The sequence below is a fragment of the Candoia aspera genome, chromosome 2 (assembly GCF_035149785.1).
Source record: "Candoia aspera isolate rCanAsp1 chromosome 2, rCanAsp1.hap2, whole genome shotgun sequence".
Taxonomy (NCBI): domain Eukaryota; kingdom Metazoa; phylum Chordata; class Lepidosauria; order Squamata; family Boidae; genus Candoia; species Candoia aspera.
This window is the reverse complement of record NC_086154.1, coordinates 3,437,544-3,461,459: the sequence shown is the minus strand read 5'-3', so window position 1 is coordinate 3,461,459 and position 23,916 is coordinate 3,437,544. Positions and strand designations below refer to the sequence as shown.

General features: G+C 45.9%; 4 protein-coding genes across 4 annotated transcripts in view; 3 read left to right on the top strand and 1 right to left on the bottom strand.

Annotated features, from left to right (window-relative positions):
- The window catches only part of LOC134491915 (zinc finger protein 420-like), a 363,546-nt gene that overhangs the window by 148,109 nt on the left and 191,521 nt on the right, over nucleotides 1-23,916 (bottom strand). The window lies entirely within an intron of this gene.
- Nucleotides 1,349-22,502, top strand: LOC134492036 (zinc finger protein 493-like). Its single transcript, XM_063296159.1, has 7 exons — nucleotides 1,349-1,715; nucleotides 3,378-3,460; nucleotides 5,680-5,806; nucleotides 6,802-8,660; nucleotides 8,765-8,919; nucleotides 10,589-10,706; nucleotides 21,282-22,502. Exons 2-7 carry the CDS (start codon nucleotides 3,395-3,397, stop codon nucleotides 21,663-21,665), a joined length of 2,709 nt encoding a protein of 902 aa, XP_063152229.1. The 5' UTR covers nucleotides 1,349-1,715; nucleotides 3,378-3,394; the 3' UTR covers nucleotides 21,666-22,502.
- Nucleotides 18,117-18,776, top strand: LOC134492006 (zinc finger and SCAN domain-containing protein 12-like). Its single transcript, XM_063296130.1, has one exon. The coding sequence runs from the start codon at nucleotides 18,117-18,119 to the stop codon at nucleotides 18,774-18,776; it is 660 nt and encodes a 219-aa protein (XP_063152200.1).
- Nucleotides 18,790-20,329, top strand: LOC134492015 (neurotrophin receptor-interacting factor 1-like). The gene is made up of 3 exons (XM_063296142.1): nucleotides 18,790-18,994; nucleotides 19,183-19,265; nucleotides 20,109-20,329. The coding sequence occupies exons 1-3, from the start codon at nucleotides 18,790-18,792 to the stop codon at nucleotides 20,292-20,294; spliced, it is 474 nt and encodes a 157-aa protein (XP_063152212.1). The 3' UTR covers nucleotides 20,295-20,329.

The following is a 23,916-nucleotide window of genomic DNA, read 5'->3' as shown; positions in this document are numbered from 1 at the left end:
CTTCTTCAGCATTTGTGGTTGGGGCGTATATTTGGATCACTGTGATGTTAGATGGCTTGCCCTGAATTCGAATTGAGATCATTCTGTCATTTTTTGGGTTGTATCCAAGCACTGCTTTAGCCACTTTACTATTAATTATGAAGGCTACTCCATTTCTTCTGTGGTCCTCTTGTCCACAGTAGTAGATCTGGTGGTCATTTGATGTGAAGTGGCCCATTCCAGTCCATTTCAGTTCACTGATGCCCAGAATGTCTATCTTTAATCTTGACATCTCACCAATAACCACATCCAATTTGCCCTGGCTCATAGATCTTACATTCCAGGTTCCAATGGTGTGTTGATCCTTAGAACATCGGATTCGCCGTTCACCACCAGCACCGTCGGCCGCTAGCCGTCCTTTCGGCTTTGAGCTAGCTGCGTCATCACGTCTGGGGCTAGTTGAGCTCATCCTCTGTTCCTCCCCAGTAGCATTTTGACCATCTTCCGACCTGGGGGTCTCACCTTCCGATGGTATACCGACATATCTCTGGTTGTACTGATCCATTTAGTTTTCACGGCAAGAATACTGGGGTGGGTTGCCATTACCTTCCCCAGGGATCGCATTTAGTCTGACCTCTCTGTCATGACCTTCCCGTCTTGGGTGGCCCTTCACGGTTTAGCTCATGGCATCATTGAGGTGCTCAAGCTCCAGCACCACGACAAGGTAACGATCCTTTGCTGAAGATTATAGTGCTTTATAGTTTTATTTATGTTTTATTGTAAACCACCCAGAGTTCCTTTTGGGAGATGGGCGGTGATAAATTTGATTAATACATAAATAAATTTGATAAACCTAGCTAGAAAAGAAACAAGTGAATTTTGTGAAACCTTGTGATTTCTTGATACCTCACAGTAGGATTAATGATATCATGGGCTATGTAAGGTAAAGGTGAAGCTCAATTTCTGGCTAGTACATTGAAATACCCATCTAATTTACTTTACAGGAATATGCAAATACTTTGCATAGTGAATTCTGGGATATATTCTTGACTTCCTAGCCCATTTCGAGCTCTTGGATTTCCTGGTTTATTTGAGTACTAAAAAAGCCTGGCTTAGAAGGATTAGAAGCAGGATCCGCCCGGGGGCGCCCTCTTGCGAAGCGCCGCCCGCTTTCCCCGGTCAGCGGAAGGGACCGCCGGGAGCTCGGAGGACCTGGGCGGGGAGGGCGGGGAGGTCGGGCAGTGCCGAGGGGGTCTCTCTAGGAAGAAGCACGCCCTCCCTGGAGTCTCCCAAGACCCCACGGAGGCCCTTCCGGGAAGGGCGGGGCGCGTGCCGGAAGGGGTCATGCCTCTCTCGGGGGGGGCGGAGCCGGGCGAGGGTCGGCCGCGGGGCAGCCCCGCCTTGGCTGCGGGCGCCGGGCGAGAGTCCCTGCCCGCCTGCGTTCCTTCCCTCCGGCCAGTCCCGGCTGCGGTCGTTCGTGGGAAACCCTTCCGAATCCGACCCTAAAGGCTGCTTCCTGCGGCCCGCACGAGAGCCCTCGCCCAGTCGCCCCTTTCGCCCCGCGGCGACTACCCTGCCGGCCCCTTCGCGGGCGTCCTCTCGGGGGCCGCCGCGGGTCCAGGAGCCTCTGCGTTGGACGGCCGCTGAGCCGCCCGGCGGCAGCGGGGGCGACCCCTCCCCGGGGCTGCTCGTCGGGGGAACCCCTCGGGCGGACCCGTCTCCGGAGAGAGCGCCAGGTAAGGCGCCTCCCGAGGCCCTTGGGTGCTGGGCCTGCCTTGCCCGGGTTCCCTCCGCCCGCTCGCTCGCCCCCCTCGGGCGGTCCGTCCGCGGTGCTTCGGCGTCGCCGCCCCGGAAGGTCTGGAGGCGGCGCGCGGTTGCCGAGTAATCCGCCTCGCTGGCGGGCTGTCCCGAAGGGCAAGTGCTACCGCGGAAAGGCTTTGCTGTCGCCCCTGATGGTCTGACGGGGAGGGGGACCCCGCCAGGGTGCGGCATCCTGTCAGTGTAGGGAGAAGGAACAGGTTTTGGCCTCTTCCCTGATTATCGGACAGGAGGGGGGGACACTCGGCACACCTCCACGGGGCATTGGGTGGGATCTCTGGAAGCCAAGCTCTGTGCTGCTTTATGGCATAAAGTCGCCCCTTCAGATTGCATCCTGATCCCTGAAAGTTTAACATCGCCCTAGAGTAACGTGACGAGGCTGTAACAAGGGAACGAATCGCTCCGCCTAAGAAAATGGCTGCAGCCATTCCAAAATGCAGCACTCTGAGGCCTAAGGCACAAAGTCATAAATAGCTCACACAGCTTGCCAAATGCAGAAGTGACAACTCAGGGAACAGTTGCTAGAACAGGGAAGTCAATCAAGGTTTGCTGAATAAATGAAGTCAAGGCGAATAATAAAAAGGGAATTCGGGTTACTTTGGAGGGGCGTTTTGTTCCTAAGGGGTGTTGCTTTGGTTTATGTAAACAAAATCACTACAGGGGCTTTTGCCTTGTTCCCTGTTAAGGGGCAGAACCTTGCATTCTGTCCCCTGCGCAGTTCAATAAACTTGGCTCAAGCAGTTCTGTGGTCTCCACTCGTAAATTGGGTTGGGGGTTGCCCCTTCATGACCCTCTCGCTGGCCCCAACTGGGAACTTTTGCGGGCAGCCCGGAAGGCATTGTGATCGATGCCATTCCATACTATCGAGAGATCTAGCGGTACATAGTGGGATCACTCTGCTTTCCAAGTCTGGTGGTGGTCATCTGCCATCAAGACCAACTCAGGTTCTCTCCAGTGGTCTCACCTGAATCCCAATTAAAATGACTCCAGATTGTCCACTTCCTCTGTAGCTCTTTGTAGTTAAGACACTGCCACCCCCTCCATGACCTTTGCTAATTGGGGATGGGTAGGAGCTGGACAACAATCGTCTGCTAAGTCGAGGGAGGTCCTCTTCAAAAGGAAGCATTCCTTGACCTCTTTCAGGACAGGGGGAACTCCTCCTCTCTCACTTCCTGATGCAGCCAGTTCCCACCTCCTTCCCCTGCCACCTCTAGAATGAGCAAACTTGCCGAGCTCATATTCTACTTCTGTCATTTCCGTAGCCCTGGCTTGTGTGGAGTTGGACTTGAGTAACCACCATCCATAGTTACACTGGCTCCTCCTTGGTCCCCCATGGCTGACCGAACTGCCTCTCAGCCCACTCCCAATCCCTAGGCTTCTGTTACCTTCCAGCTTTCACACAGCCCCATCAATCTCAGTAACCCAGATGGGCTGTTCTCTGGCCACAAGGCACTCATTCCCGCTTGTTCCCCAATCTTGCACATTGGTGTGGAAGAATGGACATTCTGAATGTGAGGCTCCAGAATAGAGGAAGGATGTTTTTGTAACAAGCAGTTCCTCTGCTTTTTTCTCACTCCCAGAGACCGGAACAACATTGATGGTATCTTCTGAAACGTCTGTTGTCTGTAGTGGAGGAATGGCAGCACTTGTGCTTCCAACGAAGGTAGGAAGATCTTTCCCTCCTCAAACTGCAAATATCATTCAGGGAGATCCAGCGCTGTACAAAACCGGGGCAAGGGGGAGGGACCCCCTTTCACGAGCAGCTTCCTGCTATATTGATAGGAAGTCACATAGGACTGCATGTGTGCAGGTCAGTACTTCAAGAGGAATCTCCATAGATACCAAGCCGCCCTGTTCCCCCCTGGATGCTGAATGGAATGTACTTTGTAATAGAATTGTGGTCTCAACTATGTCGTATGTGACCATGCAGTATTATTGCTTCAGCAGTCTTGAAGAACACAGATGGCATGCAGATGTGGAAGTTAAAACTAGAAAGGAATTAGGACAACAGGGTGAGCGGGGCTACTTTAGTTCATTGACATATGTCAAGGTGTTCTGCTAAGAGGACGCAGAAGGGACGTTTTCAGCTTATATTTACACTATGTAGTCATCACTTGTTCTAGTCATCCTTAAAGTGTATACTTTCTTGAACTATGCTTTGTTCTGTAAAAGTGTAACAATATTTATATTCATCCTTATTCTTAAGCAGTCATGGAAAAGTATATTTAATTTTATTCTTCTCAGACTCCACTATAACAAGGTGGTGTGATCATGTTTCACCTGTGTCGCTGGAGACTGTTGAAGCCTACACAACAAGTTACATAGTGTCAGGCTCTGCCTGCTACCCAATAAAACAGACGCTAACGGGGGGTTCAGGTTCTGATTTTATTTGGGCATAGAATGCATGCCTTATGTAAAAAGCTGAGAGTGAGTGGAGCGTGCCGGAACGGGATTTAAATAGCCCGTGCCGGTCAGCGCTCCACCCCTCCTTACCCTGGGTGTGCCCCGAGCCCTGAGTGTCCTGTTGCCGGTGGGTGAGGGGTCGCGGAGCCCCTCTGGTGCCCCGGGTGTTTCCTTAATCGTTTCCCCCGGCCGGTGATGAGTTTAAGCGGTCGATGATGTCCCTGCTTCTCTTGACAGTTCGGGCGTGCCTCGTGGTCGGGTGTTGTCAATTTCATTCTTTGCAACATTGTATCTTTCCTATCTGCTTTTCCAGCTGGAGTCGTTACTTTGTTGCCGGTGTCTGTTGCTCTCTTTTGTTAATCAGTTGCTTATCCCTTAATCCCTTGGCACCCCTTTCCTTGTATTGTTATGTGAGTCGTTGCGCTGTCGTAATCATCGCAACGGTGATCATGACACATAGCTACACATCACATAGTTTAGACTGTGGTTATTACTTGGTGCCTTCCATCAAGACAGCTTTTCATTACAGAATGTTTTCTCCTGAAATACAGCTTTATAGGTTAGCATGATTGCTTATGGTTCACAAAGAATCTCGCTGTTGTCTAGGGCTCAGGGTTGACTAGTTTAGAACAAAGATAGCTGTTTACTCAAAGCTCCTTTTGGCATATTCTCTCAGACAGAGCATCTTGATATATGTCAATAACCTGCAGTGGCCTCACAGGGAGTCCTGATTTCTCATTTTCTTTTTATAATTTCCACTCATGTCATCTGCAAATAGATGGCATCTCAGCATCTCACGGTACTTCCTGGAGGACCTCTCCCAACAGCTTCATATAGCTCTTGAGTGAGTATCGTGTTGAGGGACAATATAAGGCACTGGTTGAAATGTCAGACAGGACTCTCCCAATTCGTCTTGAGGAAGCCACCTTCTGGGAAGGGCTGGAACCTCCCATCAGTGGTACATCCAAGTCCCACACTATCAGTTGACAGAGAAGGAATTTGGGATTGCTGCTCCTGCAGAATTAGCCAGACTAAGAAAAGGTTATCCCAGATGTATTTTCAGTCAGAGGCTTGGAGCTCTGTCCCTTTTTTCCAGGGAAGTCGCTTATTTGTCCTAGGTGGAAAGCAGGATTCTGCTTTCTTAAAGAAGGAAATTTGCATGCACTGTACATTTATTTTTATTTATTTATTTATTTTTATTCCACTTTTTTTTTTTTTTTATAAATAGCTCGAAGCAGTGAACATACCTAATACTCTTCCCTCCTCCTATTTTCCCTGCAACAGCAACCCAGTGAGGTGAGTTGGGCTGAGAGAGAGTGAATGGCCAAGGTCACCCAGCCGGCTTTTATGCCTCAGGCGGGACTAGAACTCACAGACTCCTGGTTTCTAGCCCAGCACCTTAACCACTAGCCCAAACTGGCTCTCTATTCAACTGTTCCTTCGTAGGGACATTCGTAGAATGTGTTATTTCTATTTCAGAATTCTGTTTCCTTTGAGGATGTAGCTGTGTTTTTCTCGGTGGAGGAGTGGGCCCTGCTTGATTCCAAGCAAAAAGCCCTGTATCGAGAGGTCATGCTGGAAAACGCAAGGAACGTGGCCTCCCTAGGTAAGGGGCTCTGTCTTTCTGGGCTGAAACGGAGGTGGAAGGTATTTTCTAGCCAGATGTAAGCAGCTGATTTGTTTCTCCGAGGAAATGCTGTCCTCCTCTTCTCCTGTAATGGAGCAGAGTGTCCTCATCTGCATTCCTCCTCCTACTTGGTCTGTTAAGAGGGGCTGAAACCTTCATGTTGTCTCCAGAAAGGGAAGAGGGGTCCTCCCATGCTGATTCCCATCCCAGCCACTTTCCAATTCTGCCTGTCCCACTTTGTAGATAGTCTTAAATGCTCTCTCCCTCTTTATGTTTTTCTGTCTATAATGATGGCATTTAGAAGCCCTAATAGTCTCACAGGGATTATCACAAGGATGTGACTGCTTGAGGACTGGGCTCTCTGATGGACCAGGTTTTCAGGAGATGGGACCTTCCACCCAGGTGTCTCTCCCTCCCATTTCTCCAAGGCTTCCCTTTTATAAGTTCTGCCTGCAAATGCAGGGACAACTAAGGGAGAATGAACATGCCCAGACAGAGAACCTGTTTTTTTCAAGGGAGAGCTTCCTCAGGTAGAGGAGGCAGAACCTCGGTTAGGATATCCATGTCCACCAGTGCTTCCACTTTCTCAGATATACCTGTTTTCCATCATTAAGTCCGTTATTGAACAGAGGCAGCTTTCAGGAGTCCATCCTGCTTCCTTGGAACTGAATGTGAAGGAGCAGTAGAGCTAAGGGTGTCCCACCCTGAGATGAACGTGAACTTCTCCAACGGTTTCAGGTTTGCCTCCGGCAGCATGGAGGGCAAGAGGGACTCGTGTCAGATCTTAGATCAACTCAATAGCAAGCATAGTACCGTGTTTTGAACACACCTTGACAGAAGCAGGCAGAGGAATCACAAAAAGAGCTAAAAGGAAAAAGGGCCGGGAGAGAAGTTTTTGTAATGTTCCAAGAAGGCATGCGGCAATGGTACTTGATCCCTTTTGCAGCTCAACTTTAATTTTGTTCTGTTTCAAGCAGGTGATGGATGGGAGATGGAGGATTCTGGCCAAGAGGCAGCAGAAACTTTGCCAAAAGGCCAAAAAGAAGTTGTGGAAAGGATGTTTGGAAAGCAAAGGCCTGTGGAAAACCAGTTAAAATGGGGGCTGGAGAAATGCTCTACTTTTCAGTGTCCAGATATCAGTGTTTTCTTGGCAGGAGAGGATCACCAAGAAAAAAGAGTGTGTCCAGGGTGTGGAAAAATACTCAAAGATGAATCGGGATTATGCAAGTGTTGCAGAAGCCACTCTGCAGAGAAACAGAATGAAAGCAGAAAATGCTCCAGAAGGACATTTCCTGTTACTTTACATCAGATAATACAAGAAGGAGGGAAACCATATAAATGCCAGGAGTGTGGAAAGAGCTTCAATCATTCAAGTTATCTTACTTCCCATAAACGGATCCACACAGGGGAAAAACCATATGGATGCAAGGAATGTGAAAAGAGCTTCCATTTTGCAACAAGCCTTAATTCGCATAAAAGGATCCACACAGGGGAAAAGCCATATAAATGCCAGGAGTGTGGAAAATGCTTTACTATGTCAGGTTCCCTCACCTACCATAAAAGAATCCACGCTGGGGAAAAACCATATAAATGCACTGTTTGTGGAAAATGCTTCACTATGTCAGGTTCCCTCACTTCCCATAAAAGGATCCACACTGGGGAGAAACCATACCAATGCAAAAACTGTGCAAAAAGCTTCAGACAAAAATATCATTATACAGTACATAACAGGATCCACACTGGGGAGAAACCATATAAATGCCAGGAGTGTGGAAAGTGCTTCCGTTCTGCAAAACACCTTATTTCACATAAAAGGATTCACACAGGGGAGAAACCATATAAATGCCAGGAGTGTGGAAAGAGCTTTAGTGATTCTCAGGATCTAACTTCCCATAAAAGGATCCACACAGGGGAGAAACCATTTAAGTGTATGGAGTGTGGAAAGAGCTTCCGTTCTGCAAAACACCTTACTTACCATAAAAGGATCCACACAGGGGAGAAACCATATGAATGCCAGGATTGCGGAAAACGCTTCACTATGTCAGGTTCCCTCACTTCCCATAAAAGGATCCACACCGGGGAGAAACCATACAAATGCCAGGATTGCGGAAAGAGTTTCAGAGCTTCAAGTTTTCTTACTTCCCATAAAAGGTTCCACATGGAGGAGAAACCATATAAATGCACAGAGTGTGGAAAGTGCTTCACTATGTCGGGTTCTCTCACTTGCCATAAAAGGATCCACACCGGGGAGAAACCATATCAGTGCAAGAACTGTGCAAAGAGCTTCAGACAAAAATATCATTATACAGTACATAACAGAATCCACACTGGGGAGAAACCATATAAATGTCAGGAGTGTGGAAAGTGCTTCACTAAATCAGGTTCCCTCACTTCCCATAAAAGAATCCACACGGGGGAGAAACCATATAAGTGTATGGAGTGCGGAAAAAGTTTTAGAACCAGCAGTACACTTAGTCACCACAGGAGTATCAACACAGGGGAGAAATACAAATGCACTGAGTGTGGAAAATGCTTCACTAATTCAAGTTGCCTCACTTTCCATAAAAGAATCCACGCAGGGGAGAAACCATATAGGTGCATGGAGTGCGGAAATACTTTCACAACCAGCAGTCATCTTAGTCGCCACAAGAGGATCCACACGGGGGAGAAACCATATAAATGCAGTGAGTGTGGAAAAAACTTTAGACAAATTAGTGCACTTAATACCCATAGAAGGATTCACTCAGTGGAGAAACCATATAAATGTATGGAATGTGGAAAGAGCTATAGTATTAGCGGTGATCTTAGTTCCCATATGAGGATGCACACACAGGTTCATAGACTGTGAAAAGAGTCTTTATATGATCCTATTATAAAGTCATTTAAATGTATGGAATGTGGAAAGGGCTACAGTGGTGATCTTAATTCCCATATGAGAATCCATACAGGGGAAAAACCGTGCAAGTAAGTGTAAGTTTCCGTGATAGCAGAAAGTTTATTTTCCATAAAAGGATCCACGTGGGAAAGAAACCATATAAATGCTTGGAGTGCAGAAAGAGCTTCAGCACCAGCAGTGACTTCAGTTTATCACCGTCCATCTCCCCCCCACAAAGGAGGGACTCTGGGCGGTTCACAATGAAAACACAGTTAAAATTCAAACAATTACAAATACAATAAATACAACATGAGTAAAAATGAGATAAAATCTAAATGGCTGAGTGTTCTTTATCAGTCCATGAGTATAATGGGCCCTTTTAAAATCATTCTATGGTGCTAGCCAACCCCAGGAGTGGCTAGTCCCCTTCCCATTCCAGGCCTGCTAACAAAACCAGGTTTTTAGTTTTTTTACGGAAGTCCAGCAGGGGGCCTGTCTCACTTCCAGGGGAAGAATATTTCAAGGGTAGGAGCTACTGCAGAGAAGACACGCTTCCAGGACGCTGCCAGATGGAATTCTTTTACAGATGGGGTCTATTATATGCCTTCTCTGTATGACTGGGTGGGACGGGTTGATGTGATGGGGATGAGACAGTCCCTCAGGCAGCCTGGTTCCATGCCATGTAGGGCTTTAAAGGTAATAACCAACACCTTGAATTGAACCCGGAAGCAAATGGACCCAGTGCAGCTCACGCAACAAAGGTGTTAAATGTGCAAACCTTGGCACACCCAGGATTGCCTGCGCAGCTGCATTCTGGACCAGTTGTAGCTTCCGGATACTCTTCAAGGGTAGCCCCATGTAGAGCGCGTTACAGTAGTCTGGGAGATGACCAAGGCGTGAGTGACAGTTCAAAGGTCCTCTTGGTCCAGGAAAAGGTGTAACTGGTGCACAACACGAAGTTGAGCGAAGGCCCTCCTGGCCATGACTGCCACCTGCTCTTTGAGCAGGAGTCATGAGTCCAAGAGAACCCCCAAGTTAATGCACCTGGCCTGTCTGGGGCAGTGCAACCCCATCCAGAAAAATGACAATTTCCCAGATCCCAAGGTGCCGTTAATCCACAGCTACTCCGTCTTACCAGGGTTCAATCGAAGACTGTTGTTCCCCATCCAGGCCCCCACAGCCCCCATGCACCTGGAGAGGATGGTCATAGCATCACTTACTTCACCTGGGATGGAGATATATAATTGAGTATCATCAGCATACTAATGATACCTCATCCCATGGTGAAGGATGATCTCACCCAGCGGTTTCATGTAGATGTTAAAAAGGAGCAGAGAGAGTACCGAGTCCTGTGGCACCCCATGAAGAAGTGGCCAAGGGTTGGATCTCTTGCTCCCTATTAACACTGGGACCAGCCCTGGAGGAAGGTGAATCAGTGCAAAACCACCCCCAACTCCCTGAGCCGGACCAAAAGGATACTATTGTCGATGGTACTGAAAGCCACTGAGAGGTCAAGAAGAGCCAGGATGGATGCACTGCCTCCATCCCGCTCCCACCAAACGTCATCCATAAGTACAACCAATGCCGTTTCCATCCCATAACTGGGCCTGAAACCTGACTGAAAGGGGTCTAGATAATCCGTTTCGTCCAAGATCCTCTGAAGCTGCAATGCCACCACTTCCTCAACCACCTTTCCCAAAAAGGGGAGGTGGGAGACTGGGTGAAAATTGTCTAGTATACTAGGGTCCAGCGATGGCTTCTTGAGGAGGGGGCACACCAGCGCCTCCTTAAAGGCTGCTGGAAAAACCCCTCTCTCAGGATATAAGGGGAGAAACCGTGCAAGTAAGTGTAGGTTTCCATGATAGCAAAAAGTTTATTTTATGTAGAAGGATCCACACAGGAGAGAAACCATATAAATGCTTGCAGTGTGGAAAGAGCTTCAGAACCAGCAGTGACTTTAGTTGCCACAAGAGGATCCACACTGGTGAGAAATCATATAAATGTATGGTGTGTAGAAAGGAATATACTCAACATCAGCCACTGATGTAGAAAAATTCATTCAAGGGAAACCATAAAAGCAAACACAGAGGCTCCTAAGTGAATTGTGTGACTAATAGTACTATTTTGGAGACTACGGGTAGCGCTCCCTTAATTACCACAATTGGGACTGGCAGCTCCATCACTAAGTGATATGGTCATCGAGTGAAACATCACGTGACCATGCTAGACTTAAGATGTCAGTTCCGCTGTGGTTGTGAAGCAAATCACTGTGGGTCATTAAGGATGACATAACCAGTTTGGGACGCGGTGGCGCTGCGGGTTAAACCGCTGAGCTGTCGATCGGAAGGTCGGCGGTTCGAAACCGCGCGGCGGGGTGAGCTCCCGTTGTTAATCCCAGCTCCTGCTCACCTAGCAGTTCGAAAACATGCAAATGTGAGTAGATCAATAGGTACCGCTTCGGCGGGAAGGTAACGGCGTTCCGAGTCGTCATGCTGGCCACATGACCCGGAAGTGTCTATGACAACGCCGGCTCCAAGGCTTAGAAACGGAGATGAGCACCGCCCCCTAGAGTCGGATTCGACTGGACTTTACGTCAAGGGAAACCTTTACCTTTACCTAACCAGTTTGGAGCCAGTTTGGTCTAGTGGTTAAGGTGTTGGGCTAGATACCAGGAGTCTTGTGAGTTCTAGTCCTGCCTTAGGCATGAAAGCCAGCTGGGTGACCTTGGGCCAGTCACACACACTCAGCCCAACTCACCTCACAGGGTTGCTGTTGTGGGGAAAACAGGAGGAGGAAGGAGTATTAGGTATGTTCGCTGCCTTGAGTTATTTATAAAAATAATAAAGACAGGATAGAAAATAAACAAAGTGACTGCAACTTGTGACTTACTGCTAGCTTCCCCATTGACTGGTTGTCAGAAGCTGGCTGTAAAGCTCGCAAATGGCGATCACTTGGCCATGGGCATGATGCAATGGCCATATGAGGACTGGTTGTAAATCTACTGTTTCAGCACTGTCATAACTTTGAATGGTCATTGAACAAGGCACTTGACAAGCGTGGACTACCTGTACAAGCTGTTTATTACCACGGAGAATTGAAATGCTAGTGAACGGAACAACAATGGCAAAGAAAATGGAGAAGAATAACTACAACTGATTACTTGAGGGGTTTTGAATATTTGTCCATATAGTGCCCTGAGTCTCATCTTTCTTGGAAGACCCACATTGGAGCCATTCGCTTTTTGCATCTCTCAATTTATTGGCCACTAGAAGCACCTGACATAGAGACATTAGAGCAAGTCTGCACTTCAACTTTGGTCTCTTTGCAGCCAAATGCTTAATTTGCACATCACTCCTGTTATCCCTCCTGTGGAACAGATTTGACTTTGCTGTCGCCATGTAACTTCCTGAATAAAGATGTATTTCTTTCTTTAAGGACTAGTCTCCAGAATTGTTTTATAAAGTATCAGTCTCCTAACTTCATTCTTCCTAAATGCACTTGGGGCAGGACAAGAATACCAGCAATGTTCCAGAGTTACAAAGGGGAAGATGAAAGGTTTTTTTCCCTAGAACCTAAATAATATTCTCCACCTAATTATGGAGCTGTGGTTGCAAGGGTGAATGGGACTGTCAAGGGATCAGTAGTAGTAGTATTTAAAGTAGTATTTATTAAATTATTTTCATATAATCAATGTTTGGGGTTGATGGGTTGAAGAGTTTGGGGACCCCTGTTCTAGACCCTGTTCTAGACTCCCCAAAAGTGTTGTTTATACTGTAACGAGATTCCAAAGGGCAAAGATGGACATTCTGCCAATGCCTTGGACTACAGTTTCAGATTTTTGTGACTCTCTTTTTCACCTAAGCTTGGAACTGGATTTATTTTCCATGTTAAAGTTTCTCTGGGGACAAAAATCTCTCATTTTCAAGCATGGGTCAAGAAAGATCTTTCCATTCTGATCCTAAAATTTCTAAAGGCCTTCTGGGCAAGAATATTACATTAGCGCCGTAGTCTTCCAGTTGTTGTTGTTTTGTTTTCTTTTTCCCTTTTAGCCTGGGAACTGGGGACGCCTTCTGCTATGGGTAAAAGTTCTAATTGTCTCAGGACAAACGTCACTCCTCACCACAGATGGCTCAAGGGGGGTCTTCTTGCCATTCTGCTCCTGTAAATGAAAGTTGCTTTGCAGATCCAGGAGATCCTTTGGATTTTTTTTGGAACAGCATTTCAACACAGAGAAGAAACTGGGTTGCACTACTCAGGGGAAGGAGAAGGAAAAGGGCCCAGCAACATCCTGGGTGGGACTCATGGGAAGTTCTCCATTTCCAAAGTTGTAATGTTGCAGTATACTTGGTCAAATGGTCAGTTCGTTACATTCTGCAGAGAAGAAGTGTAATGGCATGTGGGAATGACCTTGGGAGACAGGAGGGAGAGCTGCGGACTGGGCAACTGGCATGTAAATGGTAGCCCACAGAAGGAGGGAGGGTGTGGGAAAAGTTCCAGAAGGTGCTCTCCCTAGTTTTCTGGAGGGTAAAAGGAAAGGAGGGGAGAAATACTTTCCGTCTTGCAAGATTCTGTTAATGTAACCTTGCAATAAAGACAGAGCTGGTACTCCTGGTTGTGCTTCTGGTCTGGACTACCTCACAGGGCTAACAGGAAGGGATTTGATAAACCTAGCTACAAAAGAAACAAGTGCATTTTGTGAAACCTTGTGATTTCTTGATACAAGATTTTAAAAAAAAAGAACCTTGAGAGAATACACATCTTGAAATCATTCAGGAAGAGAACAGTTTGAAAGAAAGCAATGAAAATGGTGTTCTGGCTAGAACAGAAAATGCAAGAAACAGAAATCACAAACCCAAAGAGACTTGTTTCTAGCAGGAGAAGGAAGAGAAAGAAGAAAGAAAAAGAGAGAAAGAAAGAGAGAGAGAGAGAGAAAGAAAAAGAAAGAAAAGAAAAGAAAAGAAAGGGAACACAGGCAGAGCACTGATTCTGGAATTCATTCCAAGCCCTCTCTTTCTCTGGAGAGGAGTCTAAGACTGCAGGTTCTGTTTTTAAAAAATCTCGGCATCCCAAACCATTAGAGGGGGAAACTTTTCCAGCCCAGGAGCCAGGATCCTCTAAGCTGAAGATACCTTTGATGTTCTCATCAGATGCTCTGCACTCAGCTCACATCCTCTGGGGTGGAGCTTGCACAGAATGGATGCCCTGAGCCAGGACTGGGCTTTCCTCCCCAGCCCCATGAGAGAAAAGCTGCCCATACCATTGGGGGGAAAGATCCCAGGCTGGCTTGGGCTGATGAGAGCCTCCCTTCCTTCCTTGGAGGTGAGAAAGGAAGGACCATCTAAGCTTCCCTGACCTGGATGCTAGTGCTGGGAGCCTTCCTCAGAACTGAAGGTCAACCTGGAGCTGAGCCAGGTTAAGATCTGTCTTCCAAGATCAATCTAAAGATTAAAGGGACAGAGTGCTCTTTACAAGAAACGCCACACATTACGCAATCTTATATGTAACACTCAGGAGAAGACTCCTAGTGAAGGAAAAAAAGGGTCATCAAATCAACCCGGAGTTCTCACTTGAGGCATTAATGACCAGGCTCAAATTATTCTGCTTCAGACATATCATACCAGAGCTTTCCAAACTGTGTTGTGACACATTAGTGTGTCGGCTACAGTGTGTAGGTGTGTCGTGCGGTTTAGGGATCATCCAGGTACGTGCTTGCGCAGTATGTATAATCGGGTTGAAACAGCTGATTCTGCGTGACTTCCAGTGACACGGCTGTACCTGCAGTGTGTGTGTCACCAACATGAAAAGTTTGGAAAGCTCTGCATTATACAAAGACCCAGCTCTCTGGAAAAGGCACTGATGCCGGGAAAGGTGGAAGGAAAGAGAAGAAGAGGATGACCAACAGCAAGATGGATCGACTCAGTTATGCTGGCGATGGGTGCACCCTTTGGAAGACCTGAAGGACCAGATGGACAGATTGTCATGGAGAAAATCTATCTGTGAGGTCGCTAAGAGCTGACACTGACTTGATGGCACATAATCCATCCATCAATGTAACACACACATCCTGCCTTCTCCCTTAGTCTCTTTGGGGCTTTGGAAGAGCAGACTGCTTAGCAAAATTGCAGGCACCTATGTTGCCTTCTTCCCCTCCCATCTGAACCTTCTCCAGCATCAGCATGGCAGAGTTGCCAATAAAGCTGCAACCTTGACACAGGCATGGGAGGAGATGAGTGTTTTGGAGCTCAGCAGCCACCAACAAACAGAGTACAGCAGCCGAGCAAAAGGTGGTTTTTCTTTCAGAAGGACGGTCCAAAAGAGAGAAAAAGAAGTATAGCAGCACAGCAAGACAAAGCACAATGTAAAAAAAGGTGCAAGAGCTCTACATGTTGGCCATTAACAGAAAAAGAAGAAGAAATCTCAGAGGGAGGGAACTTAAGGCAGAACAGGCTTAAGAAAGAAACATTGATGCATACAAGTAATAGCACAGAACATGGTATATAGATAATTGTAATAGAGTCATTAGTAATTACAATTACCTATATACTATGCTCTATACCAGGGTTTCTCAACCAGGGTTCGGTGGAACCCTAGGGTTCTGTGAGAGATCGCTAGGGGTTCCCTGGGAGATCATGATTTATTCAAAAATTATTTCAAATTCAGGCAACTTCACATTAAAGAGGTAGGTAAGTTTCATTCTTTAATTTAGAACACTGTTAATGCATATATACAAGCCTACACATGAAATAAATATAATCATTTTGTAACTTCTGGCCTATATTGGAGCCTGAATGTGCAGGGGTTCCCCGAGGCCTGAAAAATATGTCAAGGGTTCCTCCAGCGTCAAAAAGTTGAGAAAGGCTGCTCTACACTATTACTAGTATGCATCAATGTTTCTTTCTTAAGCCTGTTCTGCCTTAAGTCCCTTCTCTCTGAGATTTCTGAGTAATTGTAATATAGTAATTAGTAATTGAGAGCAAGTTTGGTCTAGTGGTGAAGGCACCAGGCTAGAAACCGGGAGACTGAGTTCTAGTCCTGCCTTAGGCACAAAGCCAGCTGGATGACTTTGGGCCAGTCACTCTGTCTGTCCTGGGAAGAAGGCAATGGCAAACCACTTCTGAAATCTTGCCAAGAAAACTGCAGGGACTAGTCCAGGCAGTTGCCAAGAATCAGACACGACTGAATGACAGGAAAAAAACCAAGTAATAGTAATTGAAAGGTAATAGTACAGAGTATAGTATAAAAGTGTGGTGTTGGAGGAAAATTCTGAGAGTTCCTTGGACTGCAAGAAGATCAAACTAGTCTATACTCCAGGAAATAAAGCCAGACTGCTCACTTGAGGGAATGATATTAAAGGCAAAACTGAAATACTTTGGCCACCTAATGAGAAGACAGGACACCCTGGAGAAGATGCTGATGCTAGGGAGAGTGGAAGGCAAAAGGAAGAGGGGCCGACCAAGGGCAAGATGGATGGATGATATTCTAGAGGTGACGGACTCGTCCCTGGGGGAGCTGGGGGTGTTGACGACCGACAGGAAGCTCTGGCGTGGGCTGGTCCATGAAGTCACGAAGAGTCGGAAGCGACTGAATGAATAAACAACAACAATAGTATAAACGATGAGCCTTGTGTGGCACAGAGTGGTAGGCGGTAGTATTGCAACCGAAACTCTCTCCGCGACCTGAGTTCGATCCCAGAGGAAGCTGGATTCTGTCTCGGGTAGTCGGCTCAGGTCAACTCAGCCTTCCATCCTTCCGAGGTCAGTAAAATGGGCACCCAGCTTGCTGGGGAAGGTGACGACTGGGGAAGGCAATGGCAAACCACCCCGCTATAGTCTGCCAAGAAAACATCACAAAAGCAGCGTCCCCCCAAAGGGTCAGACATGACTCGGTGCTTGCACAGGGGACCTTTCACATAGTATAAACATTGTCATAGTATATTGTAATAGTAATTATCATAGTAATAGTATAGACAGCAATAGAATAGAATATAGGAAGTGCTCACATATCACTTTTATATGTTTGTTTTCACAAAATAAAGCATCTCCCCAACCCTTATAGTGAGATATAAGGCAACGACCTGTCCAGGGTCCAGTGCTTTGGTGGCTGTCTTGCGTCTGGGTCAGTCTAACTGGGTACAGTTTAAAGAAGAACCTGTGACCGGGGTGGGGGGGGGCTCTTTTGATGAGCTGTGAGTCAAGGATTTGCAGAGGCTGCCACCTTGTGGATCTTTGCAAGTAACAGAAGTGGGGGGTTTTCCCCAAGGGAGGATTCCAACAGGCTTTTGAAAGGGAGGGAACAAGGGACAGTCTCCATCTGCAGCCTGGCTAGGAAAAAACACTCTCTCCCATTAACCCATAAGCCGCCAGGGCACAAAGAGGGTGAGGGGAGCCCTTGCAAGAAAGGAGAGCGGTGCACGAACAACCTGCATCTGCTCTGCCAGCAAGCAACAGGCAGGCTTGCGTTGGCCGTGAGGAAGCTGAAGGCTGAATCCTCCTCCAGGCCCTTCTTTGAGATCTGGAATTGGAGGAAGCCTGGACTAATCTGCTTCATCCCCTAGTCACACCAGGCAAGAGAAACCTTTCTCTTTGGGGGACTTTCTTTGGCAGGAGTTTCTTTTAGGGGTTGAAGCCATTGCTGCAATTTTATGCTGATGGGGGTTCCGGGGAGGGGGGGAATTCTTTTGTCCTGGAAACTCCCCAGCAGCAAATGAGGGGATGCAGGCGAAGAGGCCCAGGGAGGTTGTGAGCAAAGGCAGACCTGTCCTGGGTTAGCTTGGCCCTTTCCCTGCAATCATCATCAGTAGCAGCAGCAAAGATGGCCCAGGAGGCTTGCAAAGCCCTGTCTTGCTTGGTTCCCCGGGAGAAAGTGTCAGAGTGGTCCTCTTCAGCCCCTGAGCCAGCCTGGGACCCCTCCCCCTGCAGCCCCAAGATTAGGAGGGGTCCAGGCTCACTGCTGGAGAGCCTGTCCTGCAGGCAAAAAGAACCCAAAGCATGGGCCCTCTACTCTTCCCAACCAAGAAATGAGTTTTTTAGGGGGTGGGCAAAAGGGAGAAAAGGCCATTAGTTCTGGGTTACAGGAGAAATTCTGTGCAAACTAGAGGTCAGTGTGAGAAGCACCAGCCAAAAAGATCCATGGCAACCATAGCTTCCTGCGCTGCAAGAATGTCTACAGTACTTTGCTCTTATCCATCAGCGTTTCCCCCCAAAAGGGGTGTGATTGCAGTTTCATCCACAGCATTCTTTACAACAAAATTCCAAAGGGCAAAGATATTATTTAGAATGTTCTTCAGTTCCTTGAATGACATTTTCTGTGTTTTCTTGATTGTTTATTTCTTTTTCCCTTTAACTTGGCAGCTGAAAACGTCTTTCATAGTGAAAGATTTTAGTATCTCGGAACAAAAGTCAGCCCTCCCCAAAGATGGCTCAAGGGGGCTCTTTCTGCCGTTCTTCTCCTATAAATGGAAGTTGCTTTGCAAATCTAGGAAAGTCTCTGGATTTGTTTGGAACAGCATTTCAGCCCAGAGATGAGACAAACTCACAGTACACAGCAGGGGAAGGAGAAGGAAAAGTCCCCCATATCATTCTGGCTGGGACTCATGGGAAATTCTGGGAAAGGTCCAGGCAGAACAGCCTGGAAGAAGAAACCACCAGTTGGGTTGTACATCACCCTTTCAAGGAGTTCTGCTATAAGGAGGTTGAGGGACCCCGAAAGCTTTGCAGCCAACTCCACCACCTTTACCGTCAGTGGCTGAAGCCAGAGAAGCACACAAAAGCTCAGATGCTGGACCTGGTGGTCCTGGAGCAGTTCCTGGCCATCCTGCCCCCAGAGATGGAGAGCTGGGTCCGGGAGTGTGGAGCGGAAACCAGTTCCCAGGCAGTGGCCCTCGCAGAAGGTTTCCTCCTGAGCCAGGCAGAGGAGAAGGAGCAGGGAGAGGTGCAGGTGAGAGAATGTTACCAGGTTACTCAAGATGGTCACAGCATGAAAACTAGTGGTACTAAGTTCTTAAATGATTCCCTTCTAGGGCTAAGAAAAACAGGAAAATATTTCATTTCCTTACTAAGCAGATTATACTATTAGTCTCCCACAAGATATGGAAATACAAATTCTTCCTGAGAGCGCTGTGGATTTGGGGACCGTAATGTATTCTTTCCCCTTGGTTCTGTTTCAGGTTCATGAGCCCTTCATGGAGGTGGCTGCTGAATATCCCAAAGCATGGGCCAATGCGTCCTATTCTACTCAGGAGTTGGCCTTTAGAGGAATCTCCCAGGAGGATCCATCTCAGATCTCATCCTCAGGTAAAGGAGGGTCCTTCTGATGCAGTGCAGTGCTCAGGAGTTGGCCTAAACTTCTTTAATGAATGAGCTTCATTTTCAGTAGTACTTCAGCCTTGTGTGCCAGAATGGCCTTTGTGTACAGTCTTGCTCCGGAATGTACAAAGGATGTTTAAAAACAAGTACTCTTACACCTTTTGTTTCACTCTCAGAGAACAGAACAGCATTGACGGTACCTGTGGAAACATCTCTTCTTTGTGGTGCAACAGAAACAGCAGTTTTGCTTCCAGCTCAGGTAGGAAGAGGATTCTACTTCCCAAAGTTGAAATGTGATTTAATCAAAGAGCATTCAGTGAACTGAAATCTTTTTCCAAAGCCACCTCCTTCACTTCATGAGGTCCCATCTAGCCAGTTTTTTAGATCATGAGCAGCTTCCCATCTACTTGCATTTTAATAGGATTGTGTGTTATTCTTTCAAGGACATCTTGAATAAGTCTTGAATAAATTTATTTTATTTTTATTTTATTTTTATCCTGCCTTTATTATTTTTATAAATAACTCAAAGTGGGGAACATACCTTCCTCCTATTTTCCCCACAACAGCAACCTTGTGAGGTGGGCTGGGCTGAGAGAGAGTGACTGGCCCAAGGTCACCCAGCTGGCTTTCATGCCCAAGGCAGGACTAGAACTCTCAGTCTCCTGGTTTCTAGCCCAGCGCCTTAACCACTAGACCAAACCACTAAACCAAATATTGTATTGAGGGCTAATATAAGCCAGTTTAAAATGTCACATAGCGCTTTCCAAACATGTTGTTGATGAAACCATCTTCCGGGAAAGACATGAGCCTTTGATCAATAGTTCATCCAGAGCCTGTCCTATCAGTTGAACTTAGATTTTGGTATGGCTGTCTCTGAATTGGATTGAAGGGTCTGCAGGATAAGTTCGATTAATAAAATATCGTCCCAACTATGTCATCAGTCAGGTTTGAACTCTGCCCATTTTCTGTGACAGTTTTCTCTAGGGAAGATACTCATATTCCTTATGTAAAAAAATTTCTGTTTCTTTTTTCATTAAGAACCAGAATTTGTGAATACTTGCTGGAACTGTACATTAATAGGAACATTTTCTTCCCTTCCCAGGAGCCTGTTTCTTTTGAGGATGTAACAGTTAATTTCTCTGGGGAGGAATGGGCTCTGCTGGATTTTGACCAGAAAGCTATGTACACGGAAGTCATGCTGGAAAATGCTAAGATTGTGGCCTCCATACGTAAGGGTTCCTCTTTACTCTGGGTTGAAATGGGGAATATATTATCTAGGCAGAAGTAATTTATTTCTTAGTGGGAATGCTTGTCTATTCTTTTTCTGCACTGGAGTAGAACTTCCTTAACTGCATTGCTCCTCCTACTTGCTCTGGCAGACAGGGCTAAAATCTTCATGCTGTCTCTATAAAGAGCAGAGCGCACCCTCCCAGTCAATTTCTGGTCCTTCCTGTCCAATTTTGCAGGTTGCCTTAGGAGCAGCATTCATCTTTCTGTTTCTCTGTCTATAATGATGGGTTTTTTAAGCCTAGATGGTCCCACACTATTAATTGGAGGGATAGAACTCCTAATAATTGGGCTGTTCTCTCAGCTGGACTAGGAAGTGTGACCATCCACCTAGGTGACTCTCCCACCTATTTGACCCAAGATCTAATTGATGTAGCTGCTGCTTTCAGATTCAGTGATAGCTGAAGGTCACTTCTAAAACTGTGGCCCAACTTTTTCAAGGAAGTGGAAACTTGTGGTTCATGATCCATCAGCTGCCTTGGTGACAACCTGTAGTTTACCCTAGACATCAGCAGCACATAAGAGGAAGCACCAGAAGTCAAGAAAAATACTAAATGGCCCATAAAAAATGAAAAGTGGGAAAATCTTGATAATATTCATATAAAACATACAACTAATGCAGCTTGATTCCTGTTAGCTCCCTCAGTTTATGCCTAAATAATCTCATCTCCTTTTTTCCTCCCAAGCAGGTGATGGGCAGAAGACTGATAATTATAAGCAGCCAGCAGTGGAACATTTACAAACAGTCAAAAATAAAATTAAAGAAAGGTTCTTTGAAAACCCATGGGGACCAAAAAGGCCTAAGGAAAACCAATTCAATAATAGGGTGGAGAAATCTTCTGCATTGCAATGTACAGAAATCCATGTCTTCCTGCCCCAACAAGATCACAAAGAGAAAAAATGTATAGGGTGTGGAAACATATTCAGGAATAAATCCAATTTCTGTGAATATTGTAGAATTCTCACCAAAGAGAAACAATATGAATACAGAGAACAAGGAAAAAATTATAACTGGGGCCTCCCTCTCTCTTTACATCAAAGCACCCATGTTGGAGAAAAATCATATAAATGCATGGAGTGTGGGAAAAGTTTCAGTAAGAGCAGTAATCTGAATGCCCATAAAAGAATCCATACAGGGGAGAAACCATACAAATGCATGGAGTGTGGAAAGAGCTTCCGCAAGAACAGTAATCTTACATCCCATATAAGGATCCACACAGGGGAGAAACCATACAAATGCATGAACTGTGGAAAAAGTTTCCGGTGGAGCAGTAATCTTACTTCCCATAAAAAGATCCACATAGCAGAGAACCATTTAAATACATGGAACGTGCAAAGACTTCACTATGATCAGTCACCTTACAGCTCATAAAAGGATCATCTCAAGGGAGAAAGGAGATAAATGAATAGAATGTGGAAAGAGCAAGAACAGTAACCACAATTCCCATAAAACAACCCACTTGGGAGAATCCCCATAAATGAATGGAGTCTGGAAATACTTTTAGGATGATCAACCACCTTATTTTACATAAAAGAGTCCACACAGGGGAGAAAAAACATAAATGCGTAGTGTGTGGAAAGCGCTGCAGTGACATGAGTTCCTTTATTTCACACAAAAGGATCCACAAGAGGGAGAAACTATACAAGGCTTGGAGTGTAGGGAGACTTCATTATGATGGGCTGCTTTAGCTCCAATAAAAAGTTCCATTCAGGGAGGAATCGTTTATGGGCACTGAGTGTGGAAAAACTTCAGGGATTCCAGTTCTGAGGTAAGCAAAAAGGTTGCGTGAGTTGATGACGGACTAGAGAAATCTCTGCCTGGTGTGATTGAATGAAGGAGATGAAGGGGAAGACAAGAGATAAAATGTCTGGGAAGGATCAAAGAGATTACAGAAAAGTCCCTGAAAGCACTACAAGTCAGTCTTAGAAACAATATGGTTTTTTCTGTGCAGTATCTGGAATCTAGCCCACTTAACTAATTGTATTCAATGAACATTGTGTGGGTGTGTGTATAGTGGGATGCGTCAGGGAAGCATAATAATCACACGTCCTACATACCCAATAGTGGGAAGGCTTCCCACTCCCCAACTAATTACCTGTGAATTGGGATGAGGAATTTCTTTATATCTGTTGCGAAGCGTAACCCTTTCAGAAATAAAAGATTGGGTGTCATGTGAAAATGACTGCAGACTAGGCTATGAATCCCAGCAAACATGAGCCTAACGTAACTCAACTTGGGCTGGGACTTACCCTTGCTGCTATGCTGGTTTGCTGAAATTCAACTTATTTTCCCTAAGAGTTTCTTTTTTCCCCTTTCTCCCATCCTTACTCATCTCCAGTTTTATCCTTACCTTTCTTTTGTTCTTCCAATACTACCCATTCCACAAATTTCCCCCTTCCTCATTTTTTCCTGCTGGAAAAAGGAAAGAGAACGTGAATGCATGCCTCTGTGTTTTCTGTTGTTTTCTATTATGCTACATATATGCAGATGAAGATCTGGTTATTTTGCTGGTAATTAAGTTTTATGTTTTAATAATTCACTTAATATTTCTTTTGTTGTGGGCCCGCCCTTTTTCGAGTGTAGCTTCTGACAGCTAAATGCATGCATACACCCCTGGGTCACACATACATATAGAAGCGATGGGGGGGGGGGTCTCAAAGATTGATATCCATTGGGATCTTGAGTTTGACAGCCGGAAAGGAACCTGGACATTGCACAGAGTGTTCCTCGAGTGTATTATTATTTTTTATGTCTACTTCTTTTTAGGGTATCATCTTAAATTCACAAACCTATTATGTTTGTATAAAAAAGGTTAATTACAGATAAATGAATATGTCAGAGTTATCACTTTTATCAACCACTTCATCCTTAATGGCCACTGCATTTTCTTCCAGCGGTTTCTAATTTCTTCATACACGATCCTGACTTGGAGCAAGCAGCGAACTGCCCCCTTTTGCAGAAGTTACTCATGTTCACGAAGCAAGTGAATAGAGAGTTTGGGAGGAGAGTTCAGCTGAGGAGAGGGAAAAGGGTGAAGAGAGAGGAGAAAGAACAGACAAGGAAGTGTAATAAGCAGTGACCTGGCCCAGGTTTCAGATTACAAAATCATTCAAGATAGTGAAAATCAGAAGTGACCATGAGGAGCTCCAAAAGGAACTATTTTAATTGGATGGTGAAACCAAACAATGTTTTAATTTAGTAAGAAAACATTATTTTACCCATTACGACACACATATACACATATAGCATTTGACATATACTCTGCTGGTGTCTGAGCTCCGTTACTTACCAGGAGTTGTGAAGAGCTTAGTGAAGAAGGCAGCTCAGTGTGCGGCAGCTGTGAAAAAGGGATGTCAGGTTAGGGATAATTAGAAAAGGGATTGAAAATAAAGCTGCCAACAAGGCAACACCTTTTTATGGATCTCTGGCACCTCTGCATGTGGAATGCTATGCATGAGTCTGGAGGACCTGTTTGAAAACAGGAATAGAGGAGTGAAAAAACCGCAGAAGAGGGGAACACAAATGATGGGGGGGCTGGGACATCTTGTTTATGAGAGTAGGTGGGAACATTTGGGACTCCTCAGCTTTAAAAAGGCAGCTAAAAGGGGACATTATTGAAGTG